This window comes from Phallusia mammillata, chromosome 2, assembly GCF_965637545.1.
Source record: "Phallusia mammillata chromosome 2, kaPhaMamm4.hap1.1, whole genome shotgun sequence".
NCBI classification, from domain to species: domain Eukaryota; kingdom Metazoa; phylum Chordata; class Ascidiacea; order Phlebobranchia; family Ascidiidae; genus Phallusia; species Phallusia mammillata.
The window spans coordinates 8,428,638-8,441,629 of record NC_137253.1 but is presented as its reverse complement, the minus strand read 5'-3'; the positions used below and the strand labels follow the sequence as shown (position 1 = coordinate 8,441,629).

General features: G+C 35.4%; 1 protein-coding gene and 1 non-coding gene across 3 annotated transcripts in view; one reads left to right on the top strand and one right to left on the bottom strand.

Moving 5' to 3' along the window:
- The window catches only part of LOC145214188 (uncharacterized), a 39,241-nt gene that overhangs the window by 1,956 nt on the left and 24,293 nt on the right, over window positions 1-12,992 (top strand). For both annotated transcript variants that reach the window (XM_080082677.1, XM_080082676.1), the window contains exons 3-20: window positions 46-194; window positions 629-715; window positions 1,074-1,191; window positions 1,420-1,532; window positions 2,438-2,590; window positions 3,766-3,875; window positions 4,302-4,454; window positions 5,725-5,884; window positions 7,988-8,113; window positions 8,784-8,894; window positions 9,503-9,616; window positions 9,698-9,747; window positions 10,532-10,614; window positions 10,677-10,733; window positions 10,990-11,132; window positions 11,539-11,694; window positions 12,141-12,300; window positions 12,804-12,883. In XM_080082677.1, coding sequence (XP_079938803.1) covers window positions 46-194; window positions 629-715; window positions 1,074-1,191; window positions 1,420-1,532; window positions 2,438-2,590; window positions 3,766-3,875; window positions 4,302-4,454; window positions 5,725-5,884; window positions 7,988-8,113; window positions 8,784-8,894; window positions 9,503-9,616; window positions 9,698-9,747; window positions 10,532-10,614; window positions 10,677-10,733; window positions 10,990-11,132; window positions 11,539-11,694; window positions 12,141-12,300; window positions 12,804-12,883 — 2,123 coding nt within the window. The remainder of the gene's footprint in view (window positions 1-45; window positions 195-628; window positions 716-1,073; window positions 1,192-1,419; window positions 1,533-2,437; window positions 2,591-3,765; window positions 3,876-4,301; window positions 4,455-5,724; window positions 5,885-7,987; window positions 8,114-8,783; window positions 8,895-9,502; window positions 9,617-9,697; window positions 9,748-10,531; window positions 10,615-10,676; window positions 10,734-10,989; window positions 11,133-11,538; window positions 11,695-12,140; window positions 12,301-12,803; window positions 12,884-12,992) is intronic.
- Trnas-gga (transfer RNA serine (anticodon GGA)) lies at window positions 429-502 on the bottom strand. Its single transcript has one exon. It is a non-coding gene; the product is annotated as a tRNA-Ser (tRNA).

Genomic DNA, 12,992 nt, shown 5'->3' with positions numbered 1-12,992 from the left:
CTGACTGAAGTGTTTTTGTCATGTGTTGTATGCTATATTTTGCAGCTTTGGGATTTTCCTATGGCATCAATGCGCCACCCCGTCGAATGTCACTTCCTGCGTCGCAAGGCAGTTTACCAAGACCAGTGGAAAGGCCTTCAGGTTCTGCACATTCACCATACACACAACATGTCCCATCACATAACCAACTGCCGGTAAGATTAGCACAAATTGTTTATGTTGCAACGGTATCGATTTCAGAAATCTATTTTGTCACAACATTTTGGCTTGACTTTTGTGTCTATTAAAAAAGTATAAATGTTGTTTCTCATTTACACCTGTCTTTGTGAATACATAGACAAAACATAGTGAGCCAGGCCTATTAAAGGTGTTATACAGAATCAGCTGGTCTCCCAAGCATTCCCATATGGCAAAGCACAGAAAAATCTAGCCTGCGGTGGGATTCTAACCCACGACAGGAGTCTTTCCGGGACTCACGCTCTACCAACTGAGCTACACAGGCTCAGTGGAGAAACCGCTGAAAGTTGAATCACAAGCACCGTTGCCTCCCGAGTATGCTGCATATGTCAGCTTCGTAGTAAGGGATCATAGATAAAAGTTATAATTTGTTGCATTTTTTGTTGTACAGAAAGATCATCAATCTCATCCAAGACATTCAGTCGGTTCTGCTCCACAAGTTATTCCTGTTTTGCAAACACATCCAGAAATCAAAAAGGTATGCATTGATTTTGCCTGTCATTATTCAGTGAACACCTATCTCAATTAATTCAGCCTTTCTGTCATAGTTCAATTTAACAAGAGATTTCAGCCAACGTTAAGTTAAAGAGCCATGGTTTTTTGCCCGACTGAGCAACAAGCATTCAAAGTTGTGATGCTCAATGGCAAATACTCCGGTTCTTGCTCCATTGAGGTATCTCTAAAAATAAGTAAGGTTCAGACAGTGCATCGGCCTATTTTTGACCTGCTGAGATTGTATAGGTCAAAACAGTGTGCATTGTCGGCAGTTTACTTATCGATTTAAGCTAACTTAATAATACATTTCTTGTTACAACATGCGTGTGTTTTGGCTACAGGAAGCACCCGTGACAGTAAAACAGGAGCTTGGATCGAAATTACCTCAACATCATTCAGGGTCGGCAGAACCATCCACTGCTCAGCCTCAATCCAGCTCTCTAATGAGGCAGTCTAGTGGTACAAAATTCCCTTCTTTTGATTTTTTCTTTCAAAAATAGTTTTATTTTTGTGTTTTTACTTTGTGTTTAGGTTTACTCTTGCAATTTTCATTTTTAGTCATTTGCTTGGTGTTAGTTTAATTTTATCTTCATTATTTAATAAAAAATACAAATTACTGCTTCACATTCAATTATGGTAGTATGGTACAATCTTTTTTTGTGAGTCATAATATTTTACATTGTTTAGTTTCATCTGTGAAATCGGACCATTCTTCACTTCATGGGCCAAATGTGGTGGAGCAGAAATCTAAAGAAGATTTGGTACAAGCCATGGACAAAGTAGACAGAGAAATATCAAAGGTCGGTCAAATGTCTATGATTTGCGAGTTCAAGTAAATATTTAACTACTACAATATATTTAACTACTACATGCCGACAAATTTGAAAAGTCTGAAATCATCCACCGTTTTTTTTGTGTTTCTACAACTGTATATATATATATATATATTTCATTTTATCAGTTTCATCAGTAAAGGGCATCATCAGTATCTAAAAACATACAGTGCTAAAGAATTGTATGCAAGTATAACTGCAAAGCACTAACAAGAGTAGTAAAAAAGCTGCTGACAGTAAGTTTGTATTGGGACTACTGTTAACACAGTCAAAACACACAGCAACAAAAACGTAAAGTACGCACAATCTATGACGCAAGCGAAAAATGCAGATAAGGACGAAAGTCGGAACCATTATAAAAACTATGGCTGACACTGGTAAAAAATATATACTGCTAAAATTGTGTACAGGAATAAAAATATGATGTGTTATTTAATGGACAGTTTCTTGATTTTACTACATTGCAAGATGTTAGTTAAAAAACCCTTGCAAGAGTCTGTCTATCTCTGATTGCTATTTAAATTAACTGGTACTAACCACAATTATACACAAAAAATATTGTCATGTGAAGTTATTACCGTTTTTGACGTAACAAGTAAATTTGCACACAACATAAAAAACTGGTTCCCGACCCCTGGACTATGGCTTAAAAATGGCCAGTTTTGACACTTAACTAAATATTTTTGGAAAACTTTCAAATACTTAAACTCTAAACATGGAATTGTTTTAGTCATCTATTTAGTGTTCAGGGTTTATTTCTTGTTTAAGGTAGTATATCTAGTATTGCTATGTGTATCTAAAAAACTAGATAACGTAATGTAAGTAGAAGATCGAAAGTATAAACTTAATAAGAATTAAACCCACTATTTTAGGTTGAGACAGAAATTACTCGACTGCAGAAAAAGAAGACTCACCTTGAGGAATCGGCAATGAAGCCTCCAGAACCTGAGAAAGCTGAATTATCTCCACAGCGAGTTGAACCAAAACATAGGGATTTGTGGCAGGTTATCTACTCTGAAAACAGAGTAAGTAGTAGCCCTTCATAGAATTTCTAACGGCGTAGTGCAGTGGTTCTCAAACAGCAGCTCTTTGGGTCACATGCGGCTCCCAACTGCTTATATTGCGGCCCTTACCAGACCTTTAGAAAATCATTTGAGATTAATAATTACCACAAAAACTATTGATGTTTCGAAATTCACCATTTGAAAAAGTTTACATTAAATGCAGCATATTTAAACACTATCATTATTCAACCCAACCAATCTAATGCCGTGAATGATTACGTACAAAGGTAATTGTTTATTGTTTTGTGTCTCATAAGTCAGAATTAGGGAGCTTTCTATTCAGATTCTTGTTGTTTGCTGTTATCCTGCATTTTCTTTATGCGGCTCCTTACACTTTTGAAAAACTACATTTGGCCCCGACAATAAAAAAGTTTGAGAACCACTGGTTTAGTGTGTTTAGCTTTTCCAGTGGGAAACTGAAAAGCAAATATGATTTACTGGTTTGCACTTTTTTACCAATACTTTTATGTGATCATAAAGTGTTTGTAAACGGGTATGACTGATGTAACCTCGTATCAGTGATAATGGCATGAGCATTTGCTGTAGTGTTTTTAACAATATAGCAAGTTGTTTTTAATGCCCATTTTGGCTATTTTTTAATAGATTTTTTTAACAAATTTGTCGTTCAACTGGTGTAATGCTAAACAAAATACTAGTTGTTGTTTTGAGAACTTGTATATTTGCTGACATTCGCCCACCAAAACGGTAGGGCTTCTTCAGAGCAATGAATGGTATATTGCGAGCACACAAGCGAAAATGCATAAGCGCAGCGGGATATGCTGAAAAATAATTACACAAGAACAAGAACAAAAGCTTTCCATGAAGGGTTGTGTGCGCTATAACATGACAGTGTGTAACTAATGTCCGATATTTGGTGGAGAAGTCAAATGCAAAATGTCGAGGAAAACTGGGCTTAGGTTTTTGCCATCATTGCGATTTATAACATTCGAATTTCAATTTATGAGGCAACTTTCAAAGACCAACCTTTTTAATAACGAAAAATATTTTGAAATTTTAATAATGTGCTTTAGTGTGCAAGTCTCAGTCTTGTCGACTTTGATCTTCATAAATTACCCTTACAGCACATAACCACATGTAGAAATTGATTAGTATATTTTCAAAAATGTCATTTTCAGAAAAAGGCAGAAGCAGCCAAAGCAGTTTTGGACGGATTGTGCAAAAAGTACGAGATGCCACTTTACAACCAACCATCCGATACTGATGTCTACCAGAAGAATCTAGAGAAGCAAGTTCATTGAAATTATTGTTTGTTGTTGTTGTTGTTCAAACAATTCCAAGTAGTTTTGACCAAAAAGTCCAAATTTGTTTTAAAGAGCTGGTATTCTGAACTTACCGAAAGTAACTGTGTAATAGTTTAAGATGGTCTGTGTTTATATTAAGATAATCTGTGTTTATATTGTTAGGGCTGTAGAAACGTTTGGACAAAACTTGTTTTTGTGTCATTGCAGTTTTATAATGGAAATAATCACATGCCAGTTAATCACATATTCTGTTTAGTTGCATATGGATTGTCAATTACAATCAAAGCCGATAGTTAAAAAATTCGCAAGTTAATTGCATAATCTTACTAACTTCATGTATCTGTATTTTATTCCAACACATTCGCTGTATTTTGTCTATTTTAGTAGCTCATTGTTCATTTTTATGACAGGAATGAGGAAATGAGACCCAAACTTCTTACATACTTTCAAAATCGGATGAAATTGCAAAATATTCGTGAGAGGTATTTGTGCACGAGATACGACCAACTCATGGACACTTGGCAACAGAAATCAGAAGAAATTGAATCAAATCCTAAAAGAAAGTAAGAAGAAATGTTTGAACTGATCAAAGTGTAAATTTACTTTCATTTGTGCCCAGTTACCAAAAACAAGCAAAAATCAGCCATCAAAGCAAATGCCTAAAAATTGTGTGAACTTTATAGAATAGATTTGAACCACAAATTGTGTCATCAGAACTAGAAAAATATTATTGTCCACTTATTATGGGTCCCCTTCTATGAAGGGGACACATGTTGTTTTTGTCCGTATTTTTTTTCTTTTTTTCTGTCTAACGCTGGTTTGTTAAACGCGTTTGGTCAAGAAAGAGTGCTCCAAATTTAATAAAATTTACACAAATGTTAGTTAATAATCCAAAATTGATCCCCCTGAAGTTTGACCCCAAACGACCCAGTGGTTCACCCACAGGCCCCACCCCCCCCCCCCAAAAAAAAAATTAAAAATGGCTGTACTGACTAAAGTACATAATCTGAGAGTTTCATGGTTTGTTGGTTGGTGCAATGTAAGGTATTCTAAAAAAATTTTTGACTTTTTATTGGATTCACCCATTTTACCCCTTAAACCCCCAAATAATAAGTTTTAGGCCAAAAATACAAGCTCTAATGTGCTGAAATGTTAAACAATTGTTTGCAGTAGGTTATTCGTTCAGTACTTAAAATTTTGCCTTAATCGGCCAAATAGTTACTTTTACAGCCCATAATATGTGTACACTGTCAGTCAGATAGAAGTCTCAACTCTCAAGGGAGTAATTCACTTGTTTACGATTAAGGTGGGTGAATGCAGCGGGATTGCTCAGCTTGACGTCCGGACAGACGTTTTACGAGACAGTCGTTTCGGTGATTAGAAATCAGCTGTTTTTGCGCAGCTATGCTATGTCATTTTATTAAGTATCAAGCACATTTTCAGTTGTGGAAAATTGTGTTAAAAACTGACCTTGAACGACAATATCAAGGTCAAAGCATGAGATTAAATTAGAAGTATTTTTCCCGTTCTTATGTACTGTTTTTTTTTGTAATTATATGACAATAATGATGCAAAAAGAATACAGACAAAACTTTTGAAGCTGGGTTATTGCTAAAGTTGGTTAAGTTTTTTCTTAAGAATCTAAAAATAACCAGGACGTTAAATCCGCACAAACGCGCGTGTGGGGACCCATCTGTTTTTGCTTGCAAAAACAATCATATATGTAGATCAAATGATGTGTATAGTAAATTTGTAAATATCATATAGAATATATACAATGGAAGTATATCAGAAAACCACCTTTCTAGTTTCATTGTGTTTCGTTTTCTACAGAGCAAAAGAGGCAAAGTCTCGTGATTTTTTCGAAAAACTCTTTCCTGAAGTTCGCAAACAGCGTGAGCAACAGGAACGCATAGATCGGGTCGGCACACGTGGAGACACATGCAGGAGTGAAGCAGATTTAGCAGAAATTGTTGATGGCTTAAATGAACAGGTTTGCTATTTACCAACACAAGCAATTGTTGTTTGGTTCCATAGCAAAGTGCATTCGATTACTAATGTACCATAGGTAGTACTGCGCACTTTTTTTCTGTTGTTCCCACATCTTGGGAAAGAATAAGTAGTTATTATGGGTCCCCTTCCCTGAAGGGGACGCTTTTTTTTCTTTTTTTTTTTCTTTTTTCCGCTGTGAAGTTTGTCCATGCACTTTTGGCAACAAATCTTTGTTGGATTTGGATGAAACTTTCACAGATTGAAGATATGGTTATGTAGATGTGCCTTTTGGTTTGTTTGACTTAATCACCCCAGTATTTACCCCACCAGCCCCCTAAAATGGGTAAAATTGTAAACAATGTCCGAATTGGATGAAATTTGGACAGTTTGTTCTTTGTGCCATAATTAGGTGTCGATTGTTGTGTTTCACCCTGCAGCACCAATATTTACCCCACCAGCCCCCTAAAATGGGTAAAATTTTAAACAATGTCCGAATTGGATGAAATTTGGACAGTTTGTTCTTTGTGCCATAATTAGGTGTCGATTGTTGTGTTTCACCCTGCAGCCCCAATATTTACCCCACCAGCCCCCTAAAATGGGTAAAATTTTAAACAATGTCCGAATTGGATGAAATTTGGACAGTTTGTTCTTTGTGCCATAATAAGGTGTCAATTGTTGTGTTTCACCCTGCACCCCCAATATTTACCCCACCAGCCCCCTAAAATGGGTAAAATTTTAAATAATGTCCAAATTGGTTAAAATTTTGACAGTTTGTTCTTTGTGCCATAATTAGGTGTCGATTGTTGTGTTTCACCCTGCAGCCCCAATATTTACCCCACCAGCCCCCCAAAAAGGGTGATTTTTAAACAATGTCTGAATTGGATGAAATTTTGACAGTTTGTTCATTTTGCCATAATTAGGTGTCGACTGTTGTGTTTCACCCTGTAGCCCCAATATTTACCCAGCTGGCCCCCTAAAAACGGTTAATTTTTTAAACAAAGTCTGAATTGCAAAAAATATTGACAGTGCAATGGTTAAATTTTGCAAACAATTGCTGAATTGAATGTGACTTGAATAGTTGTACCTCATATAGCATGATTATGTCTGCAGACTTTTTATCGCCTTGTTTAAACAGATAGCACCAAAATTTTTCATAGTTTTTTTTGCAAAATGCATTATTTACAACTTTGCTTGTGTAGGGGACCCATGAGTTTCTGCTTGCAGAAACAACTAAGGCTATAAAAGACGATGGCTAATATGGGACCCAATATAAATAAGTGTAGGAAATATATTAATGTTTCAAAATATGCTATAGTGTATGTGCAATGGCAATATGTGCTGAGCCACCCTTTTAGTTTTTTTTTAAATTGTGCACACATTATCCATAGATGCGTAAAGTGTTTGCACTGTAAGTTTTTACCACAATTGATCCATAATTAAATATATTCACTCTAAAAATATGAATTTTAGTAGCAATTAATGTAAATCAGGGGTGCCCAACCTTTTTTGACTCAAAATCGACTTTTGAGGTAGTCCAACTCTCGAGATCTACCATTCCAATACAAATTAGCAAAGACATAGGGAGTACCAGAACAAAATAACAATTGCTACTGCAACTATTACTATTGTAACGTAACAAAGTGCCTACTTATGAACTTATTAACATATCCTTATGATTAATTCACACAATAAAGTCATTTATGTACAGCAACGCATTACAAAGCAACTATTTTAAATAATTTCTGCAACCCTCGCGATCGACTTAAACTCAGTCCGAGATCGACCATGTAAATGATTTAATAGTCATAGTATGCCAAATCTATTGAAGGTATTGTATCCAATTTAACAGCAGACTAGACATTTTCAGCCCACTGGTCGTAATATGGGAATGGTTTAATGCCTCCACTGGATTTGGCGTTCTTTGATTCATATATAAGTGTGCCTTGATCGATGGTTGGCATCAAGGGCTGATCCCGGTTATGAATTCATGTTTGTCAAAATTATCAAATATCTTCTCTGATTGTGTATTGTAACATAGTCATGGGATTCTGACATTATTTTGTGTTTCCCAATGCAACTGAGCATTACAAGTTTGCTGTTTTAGGAGAACCAACTTCAACATATGAGACAGTTAGCTGTGGTTCCACCTATGCTGCTTGACACAGAACAAAGAAGAATCCAGTTTATCAACAACAATGGATTTATAGGGGAACCATTTAAAGAATTTAAGGTTGGTATTTCATCATGAGTTTGAACTAAACTCTTGTTTATAATGACTGCTGCCAATTTGGTTCGAAATAGATGCTTGGTTTTCGACTAAAAACATTGTTTTGTGAATGTGTTTCAAAAAAAGTGTCTGAAAAGGGGTAGCATTTTTATTTTAGGCATTAAAATTTCTTTGTTACATCATACATGTTTTTCAAAATTTTGTGAAATTTTAAATTAGAAGAAAAAACGTTTGGACAGTTTGTAGAATATGGCATTTTGAGCTGTTGATTGTTGCGTTTTACCTCAGATTAAAGAATTTATTTTAAAGCAAACTGCCCAGACATTGTTAATAAACTGTGTTAATGATTCTCACCTCAGCAGTTAAATAAAATGCATGTCTACTCATGTGTTTAAATTACATATTCATTGCAAGTGTTTGTAACTTTACAAAACAAAGACAAGTTAAGTGACAAAGTTTGCAAATGCAACAAAAACCAAATCCTATTTCACAGTTTAGATCTGGTTTTGGCTTTATGTAGTGTAGCATGCAAATCCTGCAGCCTTGCTGTTCTAATTACTCATACTTAACAATAGCATGTCCCAGACCAAACAGAAAGCTTACAGTTTTGGTTCTAAACAGAATGGTTTACACATTTTTTGGCACTGACATCTTTTGTATTTTTGTTTTTCAGGAAAGTCAACAACTGGATGCCTGGTCAGATCAGGAAAAAGCAATTTTCAAGGATAAGTTTGTACAGCATCCCAAGAGTTTCCACCACATTGCTTCGTTCATTGAGAAAAAGGTAACATCTCTCACTAAATGGTGTTTAATGTGAGGCAGATTACATATGTTTCTTTATGCTACATTGCATGTTTTTGTTGGAAGGCAAGCATCACTTACTGATTTACTGTTCAGAAATATACTGAAATGAACTCGAAAATTGATTACCAAAGTTCAGTAGTGAGATTTTGATAGTTCTATAAATAAGAGAAGCTTGTATTTTAAAAGTCAATTTTAGTAAATTGTATGTACAGGTAAAAAATGTCATATTAAGTGCCAACCAAATAAAAAAAGATTCTTAAAATGAGCTTGTTTATATTGTGTAGTTTTTTTGTGTATGTATATATATATTTCTTGAAATAACATCCCTAAAAATTTTTGACATAAAGGGGTGCGATTTTTACCGCACTGACTTTTCAATTAACTTCTTGCCAATAAATTGTTTAATTATTTTTGAGGACGATTTCTCAAACAATTGTTTGTTCTAAAAGGTCTTTTGTGTATTTCTTGGAATAACGTTTCTAAAAATTGTGACAATAATATGGTTCGATTTTCCACAATGACTTTTTACTCATAACTCCTTGGCGAAATATGGTTTTGATTGACATACCAATGGACTGTTAATTTCAGAGCGTTGCCGACTGTATCCTCTACTACTATCTAACCAAGAAGACCAACAACTACAAAGCCCTTGTTAGGAAGCAGACATTGAAACCTAAGAAGCTGAAGTCTGGCAAACACCACGTAATTAACGGTTTTATATTTCACTCATAGGTTTGGTAACAGTATAGGTGCTGTAACAGATGATGTTGTTTTTTTGTGCAGGCAAATTTTGCTCCACAGCCCAACTCAGCCAAAGACTCTGTCGACAAAACGTAAGTAAAATGTTTGAAAATTATTGCTGGTTTTGCTTTTCTCGCAGGATCTTTGAATGCCTGCAAAAAATATGTACTTGCTTGTTAGTACCATTTGTACTTACTTTTTGGTAAATTCTATTTAAATAAGGATCTAGAGCAGCAAGGTTGGCACTGGAGGTGATTTTGTGTGGCAAGCCAATTGATTCGGGTCTTTATATTGGAGTACTAAGCTGTTACATTGAATTCAGTAGTTTATCATTCAATAGACTTAAAAGCCAGCCTACATGCACAAATCTGTCTACTTTATGTTTACTATTGATGTCTATTGACACAAACAATTATTACTCAGAAAAATGTTGGCACAAGTCATTACCACATGAAAATAACAAGTATATTCAGCGGCATATGTGGTGCATAGTTAAATTACTGTCTAACATCAGCTCAACTGTACTTCTCGTAGCAAGCATGTATTCTGTTTCTTGCAAAAAAACAGGTCAAATTTGAAAGGGCCACTTTTGCGTCAAATTTGAATTATCTGTGTGATTTACGTTGTACAACTTCACTTCACTAAACACCTTAATAAGTGTTCGGACTCTTTATGTGCGTTGTTCGCTCAAACAAATATGCGATAAACACCAATTGAAAGTAGGATCCTAATATAACCTACAACATAAAATAAGCTGTTTATAGTTGTAGTAGTAAAACTACATGTCACCAGAAAATGCCAGTTACTTGGGCATACAGAAAGAGTAGGACTTGGAAAAACACCCTATTAGATGTTTTTTGTGCATATTTTTTGTAGGAACAAGGATGATATCAAAAAAGAAAGTGAAAATGAACCAGAAGAAGTTAGAATTGACAAACCTCCATCTCCACGCATGACCAGTAAGTGACTCAAGTTTTAATGTATAATAGAATCAATTTTATGAACAATTCTTCAATCTCAGGAGCTCGCAAGCAAACTATGAATTGGACTGAGGATGAAATAACGCTTGTAAAAGAAGGTAATGACATATGCTTTTTTGTAGAAACGTTTAGAAATATATACATGTGAATTAAACAAACCAAAATTTTAAACCATAATGTAATGATATGCAGTGTGGCATCTATGAAAAAGCGGACTTTGCCATAATAATTGCACTACTTTGTAGACCATTAAGAGTGCAAACAAAAAAACAATTCATGTCATATAAGGGCTAAATAACAATAGTTTTTGATGCAAAATAAACAATCAATTTTAAGGTTTTTCTTACTTTTTAGGATTCGCAAAACATGGACGTGATTTCTCTGCTGTAGCACGAATGGTGCCAAACAAAACTGAACAAAAAGTGAAAAATTTCTATCACAACTATAAGAAGAAACATGGCCTTGACCAGCTGATATCAGAAAGCAAAAGAAAAAAGGTTAGTTCTGCAGTTGTAACATGTGGTCACATATGTTTGGTGGATTTAAGGTAAGATAAAAATCTAAATTATGAGGAAGTTGTCATGTCCAGAATTGCACTATATTCAATTTTCAGTAAAAGCACCCTATTTTTTATTGTGTCTTTTTAGAACGCATTGTTAATAAAATGCAACAAATAAAAACTAACTATTTTCGGTCAAAAACTTTTGGAAACAGAAATTATTTTCAAGAATTTCTTAACGAGTTTAAAAAATATAAATGTTTTTTTATATGATTTTGTTTCAAAACACTTACTCCCATGGTTTTAGACAGCTGGATTTTACGAATCACGCACGTACAAGATGTTCATAGAATTCCGCACTTATTTGTATCACTAATAATAGTTTTTCTTCACTTTGTTTTCAGACGAGTGAAGCTCGCCGAACAAGACATCATGCCCAATCTCCTGACATTCCTGCCACAGATGAAGATGACAGAAAGAACACAGAATCTCCGATGGTGGAGGAAAAAGTTAAGACTGAAAAATCCGACGATCTAGCTATAGGCGACGATAAGAAACAGGTGATTTAAAAATCTCCTCATTTGCTATGTAAAAATGTTGGACGATTGTTAACATTACGGAAAACTCATTTTAACGATATGAATCTTTTTTAACCAGCCACTCATTTGTTGCGCTAAACCAGTGGTTCTTAACCTTTCATGGACCGTGGCCCCCTAAAAGTATAATTTGGGCCTCACGGCCCCCTTTAAATAACAATGTACGATCTGTGCCCCCCTGCAAGAAATGTATATGGCAAACTTATGTTGAAATTCGGTACGAATTTGCGCTTTAAACAAGTCGAATGGAGTATAAACAACAAACTGTAATCGTGGTTAACCTCAATATGGAAATAGTGTTAGGGAATAAAGATATGGGAGGCCGAGGGACCCGGATGAGAACTACTCCGTTAAACTCTACCTCATATTAAGATCAATGTAGTATTTTTGATGACGTTTGCATTTTCCAGAAACCCAAAGACCGTACACCGAGTCCAGCAGTTTCAAATTCGGGCAAAACTCCATCAGCCAGTGAAGGTACTGACCCGGTATCACTGTCAACCACTCACATAAGGACACGTCGCACTGCCGCATTAGCTGCAGCCGTCACAAGCCAACAAGACAGCTCCGGTAAAATAAACTACAACCAACTGACATAGCAACTAGAAATTAAATTTTGTAGCTGGATTGAAAACGTCTTGAATACTGCCATAGAATATTACACCAATGTTAACAATATAGAATTTTGTAACGTCTGTAGTGAAATGTATTTATAATGCAAAACTCACCTATAGGATGTATAGGACTATGTTAGATGTTAGGGTAGGTCAAAAACTGCAAATGTTCTGTTTGGCCGAGCACCGAGCATCAAAAATAGCGATGCTCGGTACCGAGTACTCGGGTTCTGGCTCGACTCGGCCTATCCCTAGTGGATGTTTTCATAATGTTCCTGCATGATTCATGTTTTAACTTTAGACAATGGCTTTTGCTGCATAGCGGGCTAATAACATTTAAAAACGTACATGTTCAAGGTACAGGTTAGGTCGGCATTAATGCACATTGTTTTATATGTAGTTGAAACTAATTTTAAAACCCACATTTGTTGTAACACATCGTACACAAAACATTTGTAGAAGCAACTGGATCAAAACGTCCCAATTCGTCCAAATCTCCAGCTCTGTCACAAGGAGAACCGGCTGAAAAGAAACAAAAGGTATAATATTCTTTACAAAATGATCCCTCCCGAAAGTACGTTTTTGAGAGCATTGCAAATATGACATACTCGAAATTGTACGCCTCTCTTTGTTTGTGTGCATTTATAT